Raw genomic sequence first — 23338 nt, forward strand, 5'->3', positions numbered from 1 at the left:
ATCCTTGACACATCCCAAGTCAAAGAAAATATAGCCTCCGCCCTAAAGACTTATAGTTTAAGTCAGGCAGACAACTTTAAGACATAAAATTCCCAGATGACAACCAGCTAATGATTTTCCAGAATTTATATTTTGCTTTTCCTGCTCAAGTTAAATGAAGAGCAAGCAAAAATGGATTAAGTAGTGAGACTGAAGGAATGGGGTCAATAACAATTTTTAAATTAATTACAGTCTTCAGGAACATCTGAAAGGTAGGAATTGGAGTGGGGGCACTTCTAACAACAGACCAAGCCACAATGGGATCACATGAAAAGAGACATCCACAAAAATAAGAGGAAAAAACAGGATGAAAATTCTACCAAGACAAGGGGAAAAGACAAGATTACAAATGAGAAGCCAGAACTCAATGGAAGAATATGAGAAAAAAATCAGCTGATTTCTTGCTAGTTTTAATAAAGTTATTATACTAATCTGAAAATCTAATTAACTTAACTTTAACCTTTTTCAAAATGTTGAATGTTTCCCAGCTACCGCTCTTCCAGAGCATCATTAACACTTTTTGAAGCCCATTCCAAAGTAAACCTTCCAAGTAGGAATACTTGTCATTTTTCTCCTGTGAAAAATTAAAGAGCCCGTATGTGAGATCAAGCTCATGATCTCAACCCGATTAAAACCACACTAACCAGATCAGACAAATTAAAATGCAATCTCTCTCACACACACCCACGCAATGCTCTTCAAAGCTATGTTTTAAGTCTTCACATCATGAACCCAGCAAACCCTGATTCCATTCTGCCTCCTGTTTACCTCTCAAACTCCACTTAAAACAGTCACTGATACTTGCTTCATCCTAATCACATCTGTCTTTTAACATCTGTCTTCCAGGCTGTCTATAGTAGATGTGGGTGCATCAGTCTCAAGCTGACAACATCTGCACTGGACAGCAGACCAATTTTCGCCTCCTTCAATCTTGACTCTAGTCAGTTGCCAGGGAGAAAATCATGCCTCAAGAGCCTGACAGCCTGTGCTCAATGTCCTTTTGTCAGGGATGAAATACATTATTTTTCTGAAAATTATCTTGCCAAGATTCACAGTGAAGCATGTATACATACACATACACATACATGTGTGTATTTTTTTCTCCCTATATACAAATTATTCAAGCTGTACCAAAGAAGATGGCATCTATGTCCTTAGCTTCACTACACAGTTATACACAATTACTAAAATAAAAGAATGTCTCTCCATTAACATCAATTAAGAACTCTCATTTTCCATCCTTTATAACAACGCCCTAAGAGACCCTCAGTTTTATATGACTGGGTAATTCATGCTTTAAAGATTTTTAAAAAGCTGAAAATGAGTGCAGTATACCAACATGGCCCATGTATACACATGTAACAAACCTGCATGCTGTGCACATGTACCCTAGAACTTAAAGTACAATAAAAAATAAAATTAAAATTAAAAAAATAAGAACAGCTACAATGAACAGTAATTGCCCCTCTCTAAAAAGAAAAAAGAAAAAAAAAAAAAGCTGAGAAAACAAGTACCATTAGAGTATGCTCACAAATCAACCATAGGTACTAAGATCCCCCAGATGCTTGCAAACTCACAGATTTTAACTATTGTGTTAGCAGCCAATAAATATTCCTTTCTTGTTCTAAAACTAACAAGACCTTTTTATTTTTGAGACGGAGTCTCACTCTGTCACCAGACTGCAGCGCAGTGGTGCAATCTCAGCTCACTGCAACCTCTGCCTCCCAGGCTCAAGCAATTCCCCTGCCTCAGCCTCCTGAGTAGCTGGGAGTACAGGCACATGCCACCACGCCTGGCTAATTTTTTGTATTTTAGTAGAGACAGGGTTTCACCATGTTGGCCAGGAGGGTCTCGACTTCCTGACCTCGTGATTTGCCCGCCTCGGCCTCCCAAAGTGCTGGGATTACAGACTTGTGAGCCACCACACCCGGCTGACATTTTTTACATAAAAGATGGTTTATGTAATGACTGAGATTTAGTATTGAATAACATTGACTGCTTTCAGGAAGCTGAGATCTCCAACTCAAGGAAAATGCATTCGCGGTATCAAAGTTTGCCTGAAATGGAATGACCCGAAAGCCAAAACCCAAAAAGAAACGTTTCAAAGAAATCCTAAGACAAATCTATCTAAACATAAATAGATATGAAAGGGGAAAAACTGTAAGCCAAACATTAAGATGTGTGCTTGTTATTTATGGACAGGAATATTTAGTAAAATAACTTACTCTACCTTCACCTTCTGGCCACCTGGGGAAGAAAGGATGTATAGTTGTCACAATAAAGTATTTTTTCAGCATTGAAGAAGAGGCTGCAGTGAATTACCCAGAGGTTTTCATGGTGTTTGCCATGAGAATAACAATACATACATGAGAGGTGACTGGCTGTGGTTAGTGGTATGATAGTCACAAAATGAAGGTCAAACCAAATGGCAGGCAGTAAGTCACTAGATTTAGCTACAATCAATCCTTGCTCTGTTCAGCAGAACTCAATCACCTTTTCCCAGACTACCATAATCTTGTCCTACCATTAAAACCAAAATTACAGACACACACAATCATTTCTTGATTTTCTACTCCAAGGTAATTTAACCTCTGCTATGCCATTAGACTAATAAAGAGAAATCTAAAAGATCAGCATCTCCAGCCCCATGTCTTAATTTTTGAAAACTTGGTGGCATTCCAATTAAAAAGAAAATAACAGGGCTTCAACAAATCAACAGAGAAAGGAGCACTAACGTTTATCAATATTTATCATTGCTCTAGGAACTCAAACACCATGATGTTTCAGCTGTATTAATAAATATTAATACATGTGATTAATAAACACGAAATAAGGTTTGACATTCATTACAACCAAATAATGCAAACATTTTAAAAGGCAGCATTTTACACCTGTAAGAACACAGGTCCTTACAGCACACACTGCCTCAACACCACCCTAAATGACTCAAGTCACAGGAAAACAAATCACTACAACTTTTCACATACCAGGTCCCTTAGTTTTACCTATTGAAAAGATCAGCTACTTGAACAGGCCCTGCTGGCAGTTAACATGCATGACAACTGGCCAATTCTCTCCATCAATTCTGTTACAGCAGTAACAGAAGTCCCTTCCTGCATAGTTCCATTTCACTCTCCACTACTATGGTCATCTCCAGACTCTAGGTCCTGCCTCTGGGCTCTCTACCAATCCCTTTAATCCTTCCTGCACACAGCTAACACTAATCTCCCTGCAAAAACTCTACTTTTCCTCATATTCTGTATTGCCCAGACGGTGGAACTTCTTAAAACAGGAAGAAAATTAAAGAGACAAATTTCAGTTTCAAAGGGGAAAAAAAAGCTTTCAAAATAAACACAAACCAATGCTGGAAAGAACTCCTCCTTGAGGTAATAAGTGAGTCCGGTGTCACTTGATATATTCAAGCATATGGGACCTGCACCATGTAAGCTGTGAGATCTGTCCCAACCATAGACTTCTCTGATTCTAGATCATGTCCCTAACAGCCCTCCCTTCTTCACATGGCATTCCAAGTCACCCTCAAAAAACGCTCCAAACTAGATTAAACCTCTCCTGCAGCTGGGCGCAGTGCCTCACGTCTGTAATCCTAACACTTTGGGAGGCCAAGGTGGGTGAATCACGAGGTCAGGAGTTTGAGACCAGCCTGGCCAATATGGTGAAACCCCATCTCTACTAAAAATATAAAAATTAGCCAGGCGTGGTGGTATGCGCCTGTAGTCCCAGCTACTCGGGAGGCTGAGGCAGGAGAATCACTTGAACCCAGGAGGCAGAGGTTGCAGTGAGCCAAGATACCACCACTGCACCCCGGCCTGGACGACAAGAGTGAGACTCCATCTCAAAAAAAACAAAAAAACAAAAAACCTCTCCTGCCAGCAGTGCTCAACAAGACTAGCACCCACCTCCAGCCAGGGACCTCACTGTTCCTCATGCCCATCTTGCATATTCTTACCTGGATGAGTTTCCTCCTGCTCCCTTTCTACCTTTTAAGATCCAGTGTAAGCTCAAACACCTTTAGTAAACTTTCCCAATCCCATGCTTACCCTCCCATTCCTCTGCCACTCATGCTATTAATTATTTTTCGTATTCATGTGTCATTATAAGCTCTGGGGGGGGGGGAAATACCCAGGAAAAACAGCCTGCTATGTGCTAGAATATCATCTCCCTCTCAGGGATCACACACTATCAACCAGCCCATTCCTCACTCAGATTTCCCTGACACAAGCTTCTTCCTGGGAAATCTACTGTTGCTCAGTGCACAAATCATATACTGAGCAAAAAATCACTAGAAGCAGTGCAGGAATACATAAAGGTGGACTTCAGTTTCTTTGGGTCTTCTCCCCCTTCACTGACCCAGAAATGCCCATGAGCTATAGGGAAGAAGTTACGGAAGTAGCAATAAGACTTTGATCCTGGCCTTTGAGATCCAAGTATAAACTGTGGCTAATGGATTATAAAACATTGTTGTAGTAAGAAGCTGTTCCTCATCACTCCACTTCAAATTTAACATTAATGCGCCTCTGTCTCTCCTTTTTCAAAAAAGCTTCATTTAAGTCTTCTCATCTCTGTCCCCTGAAAGTCCCCTATCTGGCTTAAGAGCCTTCTTTTTCTGGTCAGAGCCCTATTCAAGGATTCATAAAATAAATTTATGTACCACAAGGCAGCTGCTACTCTTTATCTACTGTTAAAATGTACATGGATGGGGAATGTCTGCTAATGGGTATGAGGTTTCTTTTGGGGATGATAAAAATGTTCTGGAATTAGATCATGGTGATAGCTATACAAGTCTGAACACCCTCAAAAACACTGCATGGTATACTTTAAACGGGTGATTTTTATGGTATGTGAAATTATAACTCAATTAAAAAAAAAAAAAGCATAAGATTTTCCATCCCTACCCATGCATTTACATTTGGCACTGGAAAGGAAAACACACTTCGAATTTTGAGAAAAGAGCATTTTCTTTCACTGTACTTTTCAGAGAATAATCAATTATCTTACTCAAACATTTAAGTGCCTATCACGGACCAGGTACCAGCTTAAATACAAAGAGAATGGTCACCAGACCAGCACAGAACCTGCACTGCTGGAGCGTGGAGAGGAAAAGGAAACCAATTTAAATTACCTCTGTGATAAGCGCTAAGACGAAAAAGTACAAAGGTAAGATTGATCTAATGAGGATGGGGGGGATATGGGAGGTTAACAGGATCCTAAAATAAGAAAAGGGCACATCTAAAAGGCGTATGTACACCTCTGCCTATATAAGATAGCTACTCAAAAACTAAGCAGATTAGTAGTACAATTAAACTCCTAGATTACAGGGATTTGGAGGCCATGCAACTGGTGACTGGCTCCTATCCACCATATGTGGCCCACCTGACCATTTCATTAGCCTTGAAGTCAAGTGATCCTAAGTTTTTAAGTATGTGAATTTTTTTAACCTCACTTACAGCATTATCGTGAAATTTCAGTATACTCACAAATGTGCATATTAATTATTCATGTAATCAGGGTCTAACACAAAAAGAAAGTTACACATCAAAAACTGTGTACATTCCAATTTCTGGTTATTATGATTGCACAGGAAGCACTGGACATGTACAAACCCAAAGGTCTACTTTTTGGCTCAAAAGTGTAATAAACAAACACATAAATAAGTACTTTTTTGAAGACAGTAAGCTCATATCTTTAACAGCCTGGGAAAACCCTAGATCAGGGTTAGCAAACTACAGCCTGTAATTTTTCCAAGTTTTGTTAGAACAAAGCCATGCCCCATGCCCATTTCTTTATATTCTGTCTATAGCTGCTTCCCAATTCAACAGCAGAGCTGAATATTAATAGTTTCAACAGAGACTCTTTTTTTTTTTTGGAGATGGAGTCTCGCTCTGTCACCCAGGCTGGAGTGCAGTGGCATGGTCTTGGCTCACTGCCAGCTCCACCTCCCAGGTTCACACCATTTTCCTGCCTCAGCTTCCTGAGTAGCTGGGACTACAGGCACCCACCACCACGCCCGGCTAATTTTTTGTATTTTTAGTAGAGACGGGGTTTCACTGTGTTAGGCAGGATGGTTTTAATCTCCTGACCTCGTGATCCGCCCACTCAGCCCCAGGGACTACAGGTGTAAGCCACCGCACCCAGCCCAGAGCTATTATGATCTGAAAAGCCAAAAATACTTATTACCTGGCCTTCTAGAATAAATTTGCCAACCCTCATCCTAAACAACGTCAACACTGATTCAGAACAAAGACATCTTAAAAATTCTTTAAAAATTAAGTGTTTCAGTGGATGGCATACTTTCATTTATCAGAAAAATTCAGAACAGTTAGGTCAGGGTTTTATGTAAATGCTTAGGACCACTGAAGCCAGGGCAGGGAAAAGTGTTTGTATAAATTTTCTTTTGCTGCCTAATAAATTCCAAGAGGTGGCAGCTTAAAACAATTATTAACTGCCAGAGTTTTCTATGGGTCAGGGATTTGGGGTTGGTCAGGACTGATGTCTGAAACTTGACTGGAGGTGGAGGATCTGCTTCCTAGGTGGTTCACTCACATGCTTGACAAATGTGTGCTGACTGATGGTGGGAGACTTCAGTTCTTCTCCACAGGACCTCCTGAGTGCACTCACGACATAGCTGCCAGCTTCCCCCAGAGAGAATAATCCATGAGAAAAAGTGGAGTGGATACAGCCCTATTTTTATAACTTTGCTCCCAAAGTAAATAGTGCCACTTCTACCACATTCTAGTCATTGTAGGAATCACTAAGTTCAACCCATGTTCAAGGGTTAGGCGCTATTTTTTTTAAGGGAGGGGTGTCCAAAGAATCTGCAGGCGTATTAACACCACTACAGGGTTTCAAAAGATGAGTAAATGGCCTCAACAACATAGCCAACAAGTCTTAATTGATTAAGCAATCTGTGCTTCATATTTTTGTAATATGTATTTTGTTCTATTTATGATAGAAAATTTGTTAAAATTCTCCAAAGAAAAAAGCCAAGAGAAAAAAGCAAGGCATTTCAGCTTTTCATATCTGATGCAATAATGATGATGGGAGGAAGTTATATTTTGGCTTTGGCTCTTTTTTCCCAAAGAGAAGGCAAATTATGGTGGATAGGTCATGACAATAAATAATTGCAAAACTGGACTAGGATAGACAAGTCCTTATGATTCAGAACCACATAAAAGATTATCATATATAAACAAAAATAACAAGAGAAATTCAGATATGCATTCAAAATTGTGGGGGTTTTGGGGAGCAGGGAATGTATCTTATACCATGATTGCTACATATCTGCATTGGAGAAACTTCTGAAATAAGAAACATATAAAGTCAACTTTAAAAATCACCTACAACAATTAAATGCATTTTGAAAATAAATGTGCCCAGGCGCAGTGGCTCATGCCTGTAATCCCAACACTTCAGGAGGCCAAGGCAAGCAGATCACTTGAGGTCAGGAGTTCGAGACCAGCCTCCAATAAGGTGAAACCCCAACTATACTAAAAATACAAAAATTAGCCGGGTGTGGTAGCATACACCTGTAATCCCAGCTACTTGGAAAGCTGAGGCAGGAGAATCGCTTGAACCCAGAAGGTGGAAGTTGCGGTGAGCCAAGATCGCACCACTGCATCCCAGCCTGGGCGACAGCAAGACTCCAACTCAAAAAAAGAAAGAAAAGAAAAGAAATGTCAATCACTAGACCCAGCAAACACTTGTCCAAACTCATCTGTTAATATAATTGTGAGCTTCGTTATAGCAGACAAGAAGGGCTGGGGAGGAGAATGTACCACAGAATACAATTAAGTAATAGCCTGATCTCCTCAACATCAAGCTCAAAAAAATTGTCCTGAACTGGACCATTAAACTACTTTAAAATAAATTAATTCAAAACCCACTGTACTGGGCTGAATAGCATCGCCCAAAAATTCACGTCCACCTGGAACCTGTGAATGTAACTTTATTTGGAAACAGTCTTTGCAGATGGTATCAAGTTACAATGAGGTTATACTGGAGTAAGGTGGGCCCTAATTCAATGCTTGATGTCCTTATAAGAAGAAGGAAATTTGGACACAGAGACACAAAAAAAGAAAAGTATATGATAACAAAAGCAGAGACTGGAGTAACGAGTCTACAAGCCAAGGAATGCTAAGGACTGCTGGCAACCACCAGAAGCTAGGAAAAAGGCATGCACAGATTCTTCCTAAGTCCCAACAAGGAATCAAGCCTGCCAACACCTCGATTTCAGATTTCTGCACTTCAGAATCATGAGAGAATAAATTTCTATTATTCTAAGCCACCAAGCTTGTCATAATTTATGTTACAGAAGCCCTAGGAAACTAATATACCTGCTTAATTAGTACTGTGGAATTCTAATAATTTCATTTTCAGTATTAGAAATATTTATCTTCAGCCTGAAAACTGAAAAAATATTTACCACTGAAGGTTATTTGTTCACAAATTCGGAAAACAACTGGAGATGTCATCTCCATCTAAGACACTGCCCATTTTAGGGTACTGCCACAAGGATGAATTTGACATAAGACTCTGGACTATGCAATCTACCATCAGGTATGAAAGATCTATGAAGTTCTCCCAAGGGCTAGTAGAGCACCTGTAAATAGCAGGGCTCAATTTACCTTAGCTGATAGCCAATAACCTAAAAAACCTACAGCGTTGTTGAAATTCTCTGACTGGAATAGAAACCTAACACAAAACCACAGGTTTCAAGGCTGTGGCTCATGCCTGCAATCCCAGCACTTTGGGAGGTCGAGGCAGGTGGATTGTTTGAGCTTGGGAGTTTGAGACCAGCATGAGCCACTGGTGAAACCCCATCTCTACTAAAAATAAAAACTGCAGGTTTCGAGAAGTTTACTTTCCATATTTAAAGTCTTCCTTCCACACTTGTAACATAGTAAGGACAATTTTTCTAGCATTAATTACTGGTAAACTGTGGATTACCATTTTACTTTTTATCAATTCTGAGTTTCCCAAAACATGATTCCTTTATGCCCAGATTTATTTAAGTCAAGCTCCAACCAGTGCAAATATGCATGGCTGATTTAACATACTAATCTGACATAACAGAACAATTTCTAGAGTATTTTCAGAGTAGGTATTTTTCTATTTTATCACACCCATCTCTTCAGCATGAATTAAAAAGTATTACATAGAATGAAAGGTAAACTTCTGTCCCATGTTTCCTATCAAATTGTGTTACAACATTTCTAAGACTTAACTATTACTTGAAACACCCAAGAGAAGTGGATTCAGATTCTCCAGATGTCCCTTTGCAAGCATCTCTCATGATTAAAATTTGAGCCAGTCCAACTTAATACATCTCCGATAACTAAGTTACTGAGCAATTGGCAAGCATGAGAATGAGAATTAAAATATGATCCAGTCCAAGTTAATACATCTCCAATAACTGAGTAAGTTACTGAGCAATTGGCAAGCATGAGAACTGAGAATACTGACCACAAAAAAAATCTCCTTCAAACACTTATTTTCTAGAAAGGCCTGCCTCTCTTTACATGAAAAGCAGTAATGACCTACCTTGTTTTCGAACATCTTCTACAGCAGCCACAAGCTCCTCCTTGAGAAACTGGCTCTCCTTCGCAATTTTATCCCCCTTCTCCAAGAAATTCTCAGTTGCTTGTTCAACAGATGCAGCCAAAACATGAGCCTTCTTAGAACGACCTCTCTTCTTATTAGAGGGCCCCTTACTATTGGTGTTTACCAGGGTTGTAACCTAAAAGTTTCATTTTTAACATTAAACTGGAGTCAATTAAAATGACTAATATCTTTAAAGATAGCAAGATTAAGTTATTCTTTAAAAAAATCACATTTATGAGATTCCACTGAGCATTAACATACAATTCCCCATATTTAAGATATACAGCAATGATACTATATTTAATTTCCAAAATAACTCAGCTTTCTCAATGTGTACAGAATTATTTAACACATATTTTAATTTCTCAAATATGATCATTAGGTTTTTAGTTTGATTTTACAAATTAAAAAATGATTAGAGACAAGCTAGATGTCTCTACTATATGTCACCCATATAGTATCTGTAACACTCTATGTTCCAGAAATAGGTTAACAATGAACTTAGCTTTATCTGGAGATCGTACTGCCACTGTTTTCAAACTTTGCAAAATGTTTTAAGATAATTTGCTTCTGAAGTCTTTTCACGGTTTATTCACACAAATCTCAGCAATTAATTAGTAAAGGCCCCTAATAAAGGAATGATTGCCCAAAGAAGCCTACAGTGATGATGCTTTATGTCCTAGAACATTACCATCATTAATACACATAATACCGGATGATCTGTAGGTTAAAGATGATTAAGATATGTTACAGTGCAAATTTGCCAAACAAGACTCATTTTCTCTCTCTCTCTGAATCTCTCACATACAGACAACAGACACACTATTGCAAAACACTAAAGGTACACAGCTAGTTGCTAACAGTTTATGAACTACCCTAACATTGTGACATTTATAACATAATATACCAAACCTAAACCCTCAAGTTCAATTACCTGCTAATTAATCCCACACAATGAAAGGTGTGTTAAGCAGAGTGAGACACCTTAACAATCAAGGATCCAGATCCCACCTTTCTTGGGTTTCCCCTCTAAAGAAAGGTGAAGTATCTGCAAAGCACAAACATTTGCAAAGTTGCACTACATACCACGGACCCCAGTTACTAGCAATAAGACCGAAGAAAATGACCACAGCAGCGTTCTCAAAGGGTTAAACAAACCCATGCATCAATATTCAAATCATCTAAGAACTGTCACCTAAACTCAAGTACTGGAATTAAGGCTTTGAACTAAATAACCTTGCTCTTATGGTTGTTACCCAGGCCTGTACTATAGAACCAGGTTACAATGTATTTGTGTTTTCAGATTCTTACCTGTGTAACAAGAGGCTCCAACAGTCTCTCAACTGCCAGAGTCCTGATCTCTAGACTTTTGGGATCCCACTTGAAGTTTATGTTGCCTGCCTGGACAGCAGTCATTTCTAAAAAAGAAACAAAAAATCAGTCAAGCAAACATCAAACACAAACATGAAATATGTAACAAATCTTCTCCTACTTTGGGACTTTTGCATCAGGAAAGTTATATTCACTACAGATGAAAAAATTCTAACTAGCCTGCACATGAGGACCCAGTAAACCTTACAATCTCTTAAAATTTAATCATTTCAGGCTTACAAATACTAGGGGTACTACAAGAGGGCATTCCCAAACACACAGAACGTTTCCCTTTGGGCTTCTCTAGCGCAAGACTTCCTACTTCAGTTCCTACTCAGTTTATCTGCCCAATCTTTAGAAACAAGATGAAAAGCTAAAGTGAACCTTTTTTTTTTTTTCTTTTTCTTTTTTTTGAGACGGAGTCTCACTCTTTCGCCCAGGCTGGAGTGCAGTGGTGTGATCTCGGCTCACTGCAAGCTCCGCCTGCCGGGTACACACCATTCTCCTGCCTCAGCCTCCCAAGTAGCTGGGACTACAGGCGCCCGCCACCACGCCCAGCTAATTTTTTTGCATTTTTAGTAGAGACAGGGTTTCACCGTGTTAGCCATGATAGGATAGTCTCGATCTCCTGACTTCGTGATCCACCCGCCTTGGCCTCCCAAAGTGCTGGGATTACAGGCGTGAGCCACCACGCCCAGCCGAAAGCTACTTTCAAAGACATTGCTTCAAAAACGAATACAGAAGATCCTGATTTTTCCTACTCCACAACATTTATGGTATAGTAGTATCTAAAAGGTATGCCTCACTTCATTTTTTGATGGATTCCTAGAGAAGGACTTGTCTTATTCTATTAAAACTTAATGCTTAATCGGTTGCCCTCTGCACCCACAGCTATTATCACTCATAGCCAGAAGAAATTTCAAATCACACTTAGTCAAATATCACTGTATCAGTGTCAAGGGAAACTTCTGTCAGACAGCAGCTTTAAGAATAGGGAGAAAACATCAACGAAAATAACAGTCTTTTCTTCTAAAAGTACTGCCTTAAATTATTAAAGAAAAAAAAAGACAGAAAAGGCATGAAGTTGAGGTAAACACTAATATAAACTTTCTAGACAACAAACTGCTGGTAGACATCTAAAAGCATAAAGGCTGGGCGTGGTGGCTCACTCCTGTAATCCCAGCACTTTGGGAAGCCAAGGTGGGCAGATCACCTGAGGTCGGGAGTTCGAGAACAGCCTAACCAACACAGAGAAACCCTGTCTCTATTAAAAATACAAAACTAGCCAGGCTGCTGGTGCACGCCTGTAATCTCAGCTACTCAGGAGGCTGAGGCAGGAGAATCGCTTGAACTTGGGAGGCAGAGGTTGCAGTGAGCCGAGATCACGCCATTATACTCCAGCTTGGGCAACAAGAACAAAACTCCAACTCAAAAATAATAATAAAACAAAAATTTTTTTTAAAGAAAAGCTTAAAAAAGTACCTTCCTGACCCAGAAAATCTACTGCTAAAATTCTATTCTAAAATTAAGAAACATGTAAAAACTTGGATACAATGATGTTCACAACACCGCTGTATATAAACATTAATAATTATAAATTACCTAAATTTTAAACAACAGATCACTCAATAAATTATGTAACAATGACACAATGGGCTACAATGCTACTCTTAAAAACAATGTTGTCAAATTAAAAAACAAAACAACCAGCCTGGCCAACACAGTGAAACCCTGTCTCTACTAAAACTAAAAAATTAGTACACTGTGGTGGCACACACCCATAATCCCACCTACTCAGGAGGCTGAGGCAGGAAAACCACTTGAACCTGGGAGGTGGAGGTTGCCAAGATCGCACCACTGCACTCCAGTATGGGCAACAGAGCAAGCTTTTGTCTCAAAAAAAAAAAAAAAAAAAAACAAACCAGTGTTATCAGTACCCAAGTATTTGTTTCTGTTAAATACAATTTGCATGGTGGTTCATGCCTATGATACCAGCACTTTGGGAGGCCAAGGCAAGAGGATCAGTTGAGCCCAGGAGTTTGAGACAAGCCTTGGCAACACAGAGCGACCCCATCTCTATTTTTTTTTTTTCCAAACGGACCATTCCCATTAATAGAAACCAGGGTTCCAGGTCTGAAGCACTGTATTGTGCAGAAAGGGGACAAGACTAACAAGATCATATCAAAAGACACAGGAAGCAAGGGCTTCCACCAGCCAAATTTAGGACAACTATCAAAGAGAATAATAACTGTAACTGTCTGTAACTAAATAATTAAATAAATATCCTTAAGACCATAGGGATCCTCAAAAAAAGGGTGTGGGGAGGGAATTTCTAGAATAGAATTAGAAAATGACCATCTTGCAACCTCCACTGTAGTAATCGATCTAGCCAAGGATTAACAATGAATGTCAAAACCACTGGGTGAAAACTGGCCAGGCATGGTGGTTCATGCTTGTAATCCTAGCACTTAGGGAGGCCAAGGTGGGTGGATCACCTGAGGTCAGGAGTTCGAGACCAGCCTGGCCAATGTGGTGAAACACTATCTCTACTAAAAATACAAAAATTAGCCAGGCATGGTGGCGGGCGCCTGTAATCGCAGCTACTCAGGAGGCTGAGCCAGGACAATCGCTGGAACCTGGGAGGCAGAGGTTGCAATGAGCCAAGATCATGCCACTGCGCTCCAGCCTGGGCAACAGAGCAAGATTCCATCTTAAAATAAATAAATAAATAACTTTGAACTAGATCCCTCATAAAAGACCACCAACTACTGCCTTCTTCAGAGAGCTTTGGTGGAGATTAAAGAAAGTATGATCCATTGAATAATGCGTGAGTCCATGCGAATATGAATAAAGAAGGAAAAGTTCCTCCAAACAACAGGAAACAAACTAATAAATGTAGAAAGAATAATGTACTTAGAAAAATCAGCATTCAGGAACTATAATATTAACTGCTTCAGGTAAGAATCAAAGAATGCTAACCAAGTAGATTAGCATTCAGTTTCTCAGTAAAGTGTGATCTAGTGTCATAGTAACTCCCAACAGATTATTTATGAAAAATGGGGGAAATAGTAACTTTATAGTCCAGAAACCTGAGATGCCACCTTAACCAAGTAATCAAAATTAACATCCCAAATAAGGGCACAAACCCACATCATGTACCTCCTAACACAATGCGCTGAGAAGGTTACAACGTCACTTCTGTGTAATTTTGCCTGAAAATTACATAACCTCAACTAGTTATGAGAAACATCAAATTCAAAGGGTGAGACGGTCTACAAAATAACTGGCTGTAGTCTTGAAAAACGTCAAAGCAGCCGGGCACAGTGGCTCACGTAATCCTAGCACTTTGGGAGGCCGAGGCGGGTGGATCACAAGGTCAGGAGATTGAAACCATCCTGGCAAACACTGTGAAACCCCGTCTCTACTAAAAATACAAAAAAATTAGTCAGGCGTGGTAGCAGTCACCTGTAGTCCCAGCTACTCTGGAGGCTGAGGCAGGAGAATGGCATGAACCCTGGGGGCAGAGCTTGCAGTGAATGGAGATCGCGCCACTGCACTCCAGCCTGGGCCACAGAGCAAGACTCCGTCTCAAAACAAAACAAAACAAAACAAAAAAAGAAAAGAAAAGATGTCAGAGCCATAAAAAACAAAGATAGATTAAGAAACATTTCCAGAGGCTGGGCACGGTGGCTCACGCCTGTAATCCCAGCACTCAGGAGGCCGAGGTGGGCGGATCATGATGTCAGGAGATAGAGACCATCCTGCCTAACACAGTGAAACCCCGTCTCTACTAAAAAATACAAAAAAAAAAAAAACTAGCCAGGTGAGGTGGCGGGCGCCTGTAGCCCCAGCTACTCGGGAGGCTGAGGCAGGAGAATGGCGTAAACCCGGGAGGCGGAGCTTGCAGTGAGCTGAGATGGCACCACTGCATTCCAGTCTGGGCGACAGAGCAAGACTCCATTTCAAAAAAAAAAAAAAGAAAAGGAAATATTTCCAGATTAAAGGAGGCTAAAAAGACTTAAACACAGTGATTCTGGACTGAAATTGTATTGAGAAAGGGAAAAAATTGAGACAATTGACAAAATTTGACTATGGGTACTGAATTAAATAGTAGTATGGTATCAATGTTAAATTTCTGAATTTTCATCATTACACTGTCATTATCCAAGCATCAAATCTAGAATCACTAGAGATCGGGGTGCCAAAAGGAACCTGCATTTGCCTAATCTGGTAACACAAAACGCCAGTGTCCCAGTCATCTGTTTCATTGAGGGTGGATGAATTTGCTGTCTACATTCATGTAATGTCAGGCCTACACTTTGGTTTTTAAAGGTTATTTGTCCACTCAACTGATCAACCCAAGTCAGTAAACCTTAGGAAATGGAATGCTCTAGATTGCTAAAGGGCTGACAACAGCTCAAGCAAATGTCATCAAATGTCACAGATAAGACACTTCAGAAGAACTATTTGCCCTATGGATCCTACATATCCTAGCATTCCAGAGATACTGCATTAACACAAACAAAACATAGAACCTTCCAGGATTGTAAAGGGAGGGAGCCAAGAGGAAACTTAAATGAAGCGAGCTGCAAGCAGACATTTAGGTATATGTGGTCACATGTGTGTTTAATTATTAAACAAGTACAACATAACTATTTCACTTTCTCAAAAAAAACTTTCATTCTTTTTTTCTTGAATAAAAAACATTCTTGGTCTTCTGTTTTCCTAATTTTGATACTTTGGAGTACAAATAATTTCATTTACTTCTTAACTTAAAAAAGGTGACACAACAGCACAATATGCACAACAGCACAATAATGAATTGCAAATGACACCTGGCCTCTCCAGGCTAGGGATGGGGACCACTAGGAGGAGCCAGGACTTCAAAATCAGAAACCTTGTGCCCACTTGTTCATCAACTCTAGGCAATCTTTACCACATGAACCCAGGGTTTCTAGACCATCTGACTTTTCAAGAGAGGCCAGGGATGCAGATTTTCACATGGAATCTCCCAACTTTAATGTTAGTAACAACTTCCAAGAAGTCTTACTTTGCAAAAATAAATTATTTAATATTAGAAAAAAAGCCAGGTGTGGTCGCTCCCACCTGTAATCCCAGCACTTTGGGATGTCATAATGGGAAAATCACTTGAGCCCTGGAGTTTGAGACCAGCTTGGACAACACAGCAAGACCTTGTCTCTACAAATAATTTAAAAATAAAAAACAGGCCAGGCACGGTAGCTCATGCCTGAAATCCCAGCACTTCGGGAGGCTGAGGTGGGCAGATCACCAGGCTGATCAGAAGTTCAAGACCAGCCTGGCCAACATAGTGAAACCCTGTCTCTACTAAAAATACAAAATTAGCCGGGCATGGTGGCGCATGCCTGTGATCCTAGCTACTCGGGAGGCTGAGGCATGAGAATCACTTGAACCCGGGGAGGCGGAGGTTGCAGTGAGATGAGATCACGCCACTGCACTCCAGCCTGGGCAACAGAGTGAGACTTGGTCTCAAAAACAAAACAACTAAACAATTAGCCAGATGTGGTGGTGTGCACTTGTAGTCCCAGCTATTCAGGAGGCTGAGGCAGGAGGATCGCTTCAGCCAAAGATGGTGGAGGCTGCAATGAGCCATGATCTTGCCACTGCACTCCAGCCTGGGCAACAGAGTGAGACTCCATCTTAAAAAATTAAAATTAAAAAAAATTAATTCACCAGACTCAGCCTCCCTAACCCTGCTTCTAAAGGAGTTAAGGCAAAGGACTCCAATCACTCATTTACATTAAGAAACTTAAAATATACTAACACTTGAAAATTGAGAACTCAGTGTATTTTCAAGACTTTCAATAACCATAATGCAAGCAGACTACCCTATATATTACCTTTAATCAAAAGCACCAAGAAGCTTGTTTTTGCTTTTTCCTTTACTTTATCACTTACTTCTTGCCCTGTTCTAGCCACACTGGCCTTCTCTTTCGGTAAGTCCCCGAAGACACTGCCTCATCTGTGTTCCCTCTGCCTGGAATGCTCTCTTCCCCAGAAGACCATTTCTTTCCTAACTTTCAGATTTCAGCTCAAATGCTGTCATGACAGAAGGGCACTCTAAGGACCCTACTAATTCCATTACTTATGACCCTGCTTAATTTTCTTTTAGCTCCTATGGTCTTCTTTGTTTACTTATTGATGCCATTATTACAGTGTAAGGCTCATGAACGCAGGGTCCTGCCAAGAGTGATGCTGAACATCATGAAATGATGCTACAGAGCCAAGGCATGTTTTTGTGATCCCAATCCTAAAAGGATTTCAAAAAATAAAAGTATCTTAAAATCTAAAGAGAATGTATTCTACTTGAAACATTAGCTTCTGGAACCAGCTCTGTCACTTACTCTCTGACTTTTGGGTAAGTCACTTCATCTTTCCGGATCCTTGGTTTTATCATCTATAAAAAGAAAGAAGTTGAATTCTATACTTCAAATCCTTCTACTCCTGAAATTCTGGTGCTCTTTTCATTTATGTTGTCACTCAACAGCCACTGAATTGTTTTATTAAACTTAGTTAATTTTCTCAGATTTAGCATGTGGTCTTCAGAGCTATTAAGTTTAAGGATGATAACTATGCCTATGTTTCTTTACATCCCTTAAGTTGCTGGCTAGGAGCTTTATGCAGGGCAGACAGTATTAGTTGAGCTGAATTTATGCAACATGATTTGCAAATATTTACAAGCCTCCCAAGACAAAGCTCCTGCCTTAATCTTAGTCATATCTTCTGGTTCTCTACAAATAATGTATTGTTCAGAGTAACTAAACAAATAACTTTTAAACTCCTGGCAGTTTCTACTTTTCCAATTAACTTACAGAGCACTCCTTCGCAAGATCTATTACAAAACCTACTAGAGCTAGCCAACCTTAATGAACTACAGCAACCTTAGGTTTTTTCAGGAGAGATCATGCTTAATGGAACTAAATAAAAAGTTTAAACTGCAGTTATTTGGTCTTCATTACCTTATAAATGGCAATCCTGGCTATAAAGCAAAAGTTTGCTATAAATTCAGAAAGGGGCAGAGATGCAATCATTTGGCTAGCAATCTACAACAGAAAGAGAAATGGAGAAGCAATGAAGAGAAAATAAAAGCATAGTTCTGTCAGACCCAAGGGGGCTGATAATTGGCAAACTGCCTCATTTGTGCAAAGAACTACGTACCTGCTCCGAAGATGTTCAACATTCACTTATAAAAGATGGCCATATCATCCTTAAAATGTGTCTGCTCCCGAATTTTCATCATTATATTGTGGCAGATTTAGACTATCTTTACCACGCTACTCAATGCCATTTTTTTTTTTTTAACAGCAAGGTTAACTTAATGAAATGTTAGGATGGTTCGTTTAAATGCAAATCAGGAAATTTGGAAATTAAAAGTACCCAAAGCAACGTTAACTGTCACACTGCACAAGACAGAAGACTGGATTACTCAGTGCTGTCACAGGTATGCCAGGTTGCATCTGCATCAAGCAGAGTTAACACAGACTTCAGAACCTCAACTCTCAAATTTCCTGGTAACTGCCAAAAAGTTCAAGGTAACTTATGATTAAGACACATTCTGGCCTGTTATCCCAGCACTTTAGGAGGCCAAGGTGGGAGGATCACTTGAGCTCAGCAGTTCAAGACCTGTCTGGGCAACAGAGAGACCTCATCTCTAGAGAAAAAAAAAAAAAAAAAAAAAAAATTTAGCTGGGCCTGGTGGTGCACACCCGTGGTCCCAGCTAGCTACTCAGGAGGCTGAGATGGGAAAATCACTTCAACCCAAGAGGTCAAGGCTGCAGCGAGCCATGATCATGCCACTACACTGCAGGCTGAATGATAGGGGCAGATCCTGTTTCAAAAACATACAAAAAAATAAATAATAATAATAAAACACTGAAATCGGCCGGGCGCGGTGGCTCAAGCCTGTAATCCCAGCACTTTGGGAGGCCGAGATGGGCGGATCACGAGGTCAGGAGATCAAGACCATCCTGGCTAACACGGTGAAACCCCGTCTCTACTAAAAAATACAAAAAACTAGCCGGGCGCGGTGGCGGGCGCCTGTAGTCCCAACTACTCGGGAGGCTGAGGCAGGAGAATGGCGTGAACCCGGGAGGCGGAGCTTGCAGTAAGCTGAGATCCGGCCACTGCACTCCAGCCTGGGCGGCAGAGCGAGACTCCGTCTCAAAAAAAATAAAAATAAAAATAAAACACTGAAATCATTTTTATTTGGCTCCTTTTCTTATTTTTCTTGAGGGCACCAAAGGCAATGGGAGCAGGTGGAATTGCTGTGCTACAAGCATCAGGAGACACACTGATTAAAACAAAAAGCACTAAGCAAAGGACAAAAAGCAAACCTAAAAAAAACAATATTCAGCCAACCACTTAGCCTTCACTCACAAATATGAGTGCCTCCCTTGTACAGGCATTATCCCAGAAAGCAGTCAACAAAATAAGAACCCTGCCTTCATGAAGCCTTCATTGCAATAATGGCATAAATAACTAAACAAAGAAGACAGTATCAGAGCTAGGAAGAAAATTAAGCATTGTAATGGTAATGGAATTAAGCAGGGTCCTGAGAGGCCTTTCTGTCTTGACAACATTTGAGCTGAAATCTAAAAGTCAGGAAAGAACCAATCAAGTGAGTATCTGGGGGAAGAGAGCATTCCAGGCAGCGTGAACACAGATGAGGCAGTATCTTCAAGGACTGACAGAATGAGAAGGCCAGTGTGGCTGGAACAGAGCAAGAAGCAGTAGGTCAAGTGAAGGAAAACAAAACAAGCTCCTGAGGTGAACTGACAGTTTGCTGTACGGACTGGATATCTATGTTCATTTTCTTAGCTTCCATCATATTATAGTTGAGACCATTAACAATGGAAGAGTGTTTAACAGAAAGCTGCACCAAGCCCTCCTAACAACTGATAATGGATACAGAGGAAGTCCCTGTTTCCATGAGACTGGATGACTAGTCTAAAAAGCAAAGAATGTGAAACAAGCATCTGGACTGGAGGCACAAGAGAAAAAAGAAAATACAGAAGACATTTTTGTTTTACAACAATTGGACCGAACTGATTTCCCTGAACCAAAAATCATTTTTTAAAAAATAAAAATATCACCGAGCACAATGGCTCACGCGTGTAATCCCAGAACTTTGGGAAGCCAAGGCAGGCAGATCACTTGAGGTCAGGAGTTCGTGACCAGCCTGGCCAACATGGTGAAACCTCGTCTCTACTAAAAATTACAAAAATTAAGCCACGCGCCTGTAATCCCAGCTACTCGGCAGGCTGAGGCAAGAGAATCACTCGAACCCAAGAGGCAGAGGTTGCAATGAGCCGAGATCATGCCATTGCACTCCAGCCTGGGCAACAAGACTGAAACTCCATCTCAATATATAAATAAATAATAAATAAAATAAGCAGCCGGGTGCAGTGGCTCACACCTGTAATCCCAGCACTTAGACGGATCACCTGAGGTCGGGAGTTCGAGACCAGTCTGATCAACAGGCAGAAACCCTGTCTCTACTAAAAATACAAAATTATCTGGGCATAGTGGCACAGATCTGTAATCCCAGCAACTTGGGAGGCTGAGGCAGGAGAATCGCTTGAACCCAGAAGAAGGAGGCTGCAGTGAGCCAAGATCGCACCATTGCACTCCAGCCTCTGCAACAAGAGCGAAACTCTGTCTCAAAAAAATAAAATAAAATAATAAAATTAAAATATCGGGAGGCTGAGGCAGGAGAACCACTTGCACCCAGGAGGCGGAGGTTGCAGTGAGCCGAGATCATGCAGAGATCATGCACTCTAGCCTAGGCAACAGAGCAAGACTCCATCTCAAAAAATAATAATAATAATAAAAAATAATAATAATAATTTTAAAACACAGTGGCACTAAAGGAGGAGAAACCTTTCACACGGCTAAGAAGCCCACAGGGAGAAGAGTGAGGTATTTTTGTTGGAAAGTCAGGCAAAAAGATGCCTGGACTTGACTAGAGAGTCTGAGAAGTTACCCAGACTGAGCAGGAAAACAAGAAGAACCAGGCTCAGTGGCTCACATCTGTAATCCCAGAACTTTGCGAGGTTGAGGCAGGAGGATCACTTAAGCCCAGGAGTTCCAGACCAGCCTGGGCAACATAGGGAGACTTCGTCTCTACAAAAATAAAAACTAAAAAAGGAAAGAAAACAAGAAAGAATGGCCTCTAAAACTTGTAGTATATATCTTGGATAACCTATTCAGTCATTCATTCATCAATGACTGACCAATTATCAGTTCTGGGATCCTGCTAGATGTCGGATCCTGCTAGATGCTAGATGAACTGGAAATTGCTAGCAGATCACTGTAGCAATTAATTATTAAGACCAAAAGACCATTCTGTCTTTGTAACACAGAAATCTGGAAGATGTTACTTACCCAAGTGTTTAAACTTAGCATCATCAGTGGAACAACCTGACTCACCAAATGCCCTAAGAAAGAAACATCATCAAGCCAGGCACAGTGACTTGCACCAACAGTCGCAGCCACTAGGGAGGCTCAGGCAGAAGGACCACTTGTACCCAGGAGTTTAGGAGTTTAGCATGCAATGATTGTGCCTGCAAACAGCCACTGCACTCCAGCCTAGGCAACACAGCAAGACTCCATCTCAAAATCAAAACAAAACAAAACAAAACCAGACACAGTTGTCTCACGCCTGTAATCCCAGCACTTTAGGATGACAAGGTGGGCGGACTGCTTGAGGTTAGGAATTTGAGACCACCCTGGCCAATATGGTAACCCTATCTCTATGTTATTAAAAAAAAAAAAAAAAAAAAAGCTTATAGGAAGCTGAGGCAAGAGAATCGCTTGAACCCGGGAGGCGAAGGTTGAGGTGAGCCGAGATTGCACCACTGCACTCTAGCCTGGGTGACAGAGCGAAACTCGATCTCAAAAACCCAACAAAAAAACATCACCACACCTATCTGACAAATCCGAAATGGAGAACATTTACAAAACTGGCCTAAACTATACAAAAATGTCACTGTCCCAAGTGGGAAAGGTGGAAGTGAAGGCTAAAGACATATGACAACCGAATACAATATGTGATCTTTTCTCAATTCCTGATTTTTAAAAAGAAAAAGAAAAACCATAAAGGGTATCACTGGAACAACTGTGAGAATCTGAATGTGAATATGGTCTGTACAAAAAAATCAGTACTTCTGGGGATCTTGTTAAAACAGATACTGATTCAATACATCTAGGGTAAGGCCTAAGATTCTGCATTTCTCAAGAGCTCCCAGGGAGAGCTAATGCTAACCCTCAGACTGCTCTTTAAAAGGTATTACATGTTACTGTATCAATGTAAAAGGTCTTGAGTGTGACAGTAGTGTCAGGGTTATGTAGGGCCTGTTATGTTATTCTTCAGAATAACATGCTGAAGACTGAAGTGCCATGAGGTCTGCAGTTTACTTTCAAATGACTCTGAAATAAAGTTTCTATCGAGTAATTGAGAAAATCTGAAAAAAGTTAACAATTGGTCAGCTGGTAAATCAAGTGCTCACTGTACTTCAACTTTTCTGCAGGTTTGAAGATCTTCCCCCAAAAAAGTAGGGGGAAAATGCTTACACCGTCTATACAGGAAAAGAGTTACAATACAATAGAAGGTATAAGGTTGTAAGTGCCCCACCCAAAAGACAGTCCCCAAATAGTCCGGAAGACCTCACTGAATATCTGACATACTGCTTGAGGGCAGGGAGGCTGTTTCAGGTCGTGAAGGACGACGGCGCCAAAGAACATCAGGACCTTCCAGGAACCACAGTGAGTGAAAAATAGAGGATGCACAGTGAAGTGGCAGATAACAAGCTGAAAGAAAAACTAAGAAATTCAGCATGGTTCGGCGGCTCACGCCTGTAATCCCAGCACTTTGGGAGGCCAAGGCAGGCAGATCACAAGGTCAGGAGATCGAGACCATCCTGGCTAACATGGTGAAACCGTCTCTACCAAAAATACAAAAAATTAGCCGGGCGTGGTAGCGGGAGCCTGTAGTCCTAGCTACTTGGAGGCTGAGGCAGGAGAACGGCGTGAACCCAGGAGGCAGAGCTTGCAGTGAGCCGAGATCGTGCCACTGCGCTCCAGCCTGGGCGACAGAGCAAGACTCTGTCTCCGGGAGGGCAGGGCAGGGCAGGGGAGGGGAGGGGAGGGGAGGGGAGCTACAAAATTCAGAAGACATTAGAGGGTTGAACTTTATTCTTCCTATCTTAAAAATACCTGGACCCATTTTATTTTTACTGTTCATAACAACTACTTGAGAAACACTGAAACAACC

At 40.7% G+C, this 23338-nt stretch overlaps 1 protein-coding gene across 4 annotated transcripts in view; it reads right to left on the minus strand.

Annotated features, from left to right (window-relative positions):
- The window catches only part of LOC105467073 (catenin alpha 1), a 178127-nt gene that overhangs the window by 141936 nt on the left and 12853 nt on the right, over positions 1 to 23338 (minus strand). For 3 of the 4 annotated variants that reach the window (XR_011624652.1, XM_071098350.1, XM_011716416.3), the window contains exons 2-3: positions 10969 to 11075; positions 9598 to 9793 (exon numbers count right to left, since the gene is read on the minus strand). Coding sequence is in view for 3 of the 4 variants with exons in the window: in XM_071098350.1 (XP_070954451.1) it covers positions 9598 to 9793; positions 10969 to 11073 (301 nt within the window). In the remaining variant the exon portion in view is untranslated. Of the gene's footprint in view, positions 1 to 9597; positions 9794 to 10968; positions 11076 to 17411; positions 17432 to 23338 lie in introns of those variants that run through there. The other variant, XM_011716415.3, reaches the window with a different exon arrangement.

The sequence above is a fragment of the Macaca nemestrina genome, chromosome 6, assembly GCF_043159975.1.
Source record: "Macaca nemestrina isolate mMacNem1 chromosome 6, mMacNem.hap1, whole genome shotgun sequence".
NCBI classification, from domain to species: Eukaryota; Metazoa; Chordata; class Mammalia; order Primates; family Cercopithecidae; genus Macaca; species Macaca nemestrina.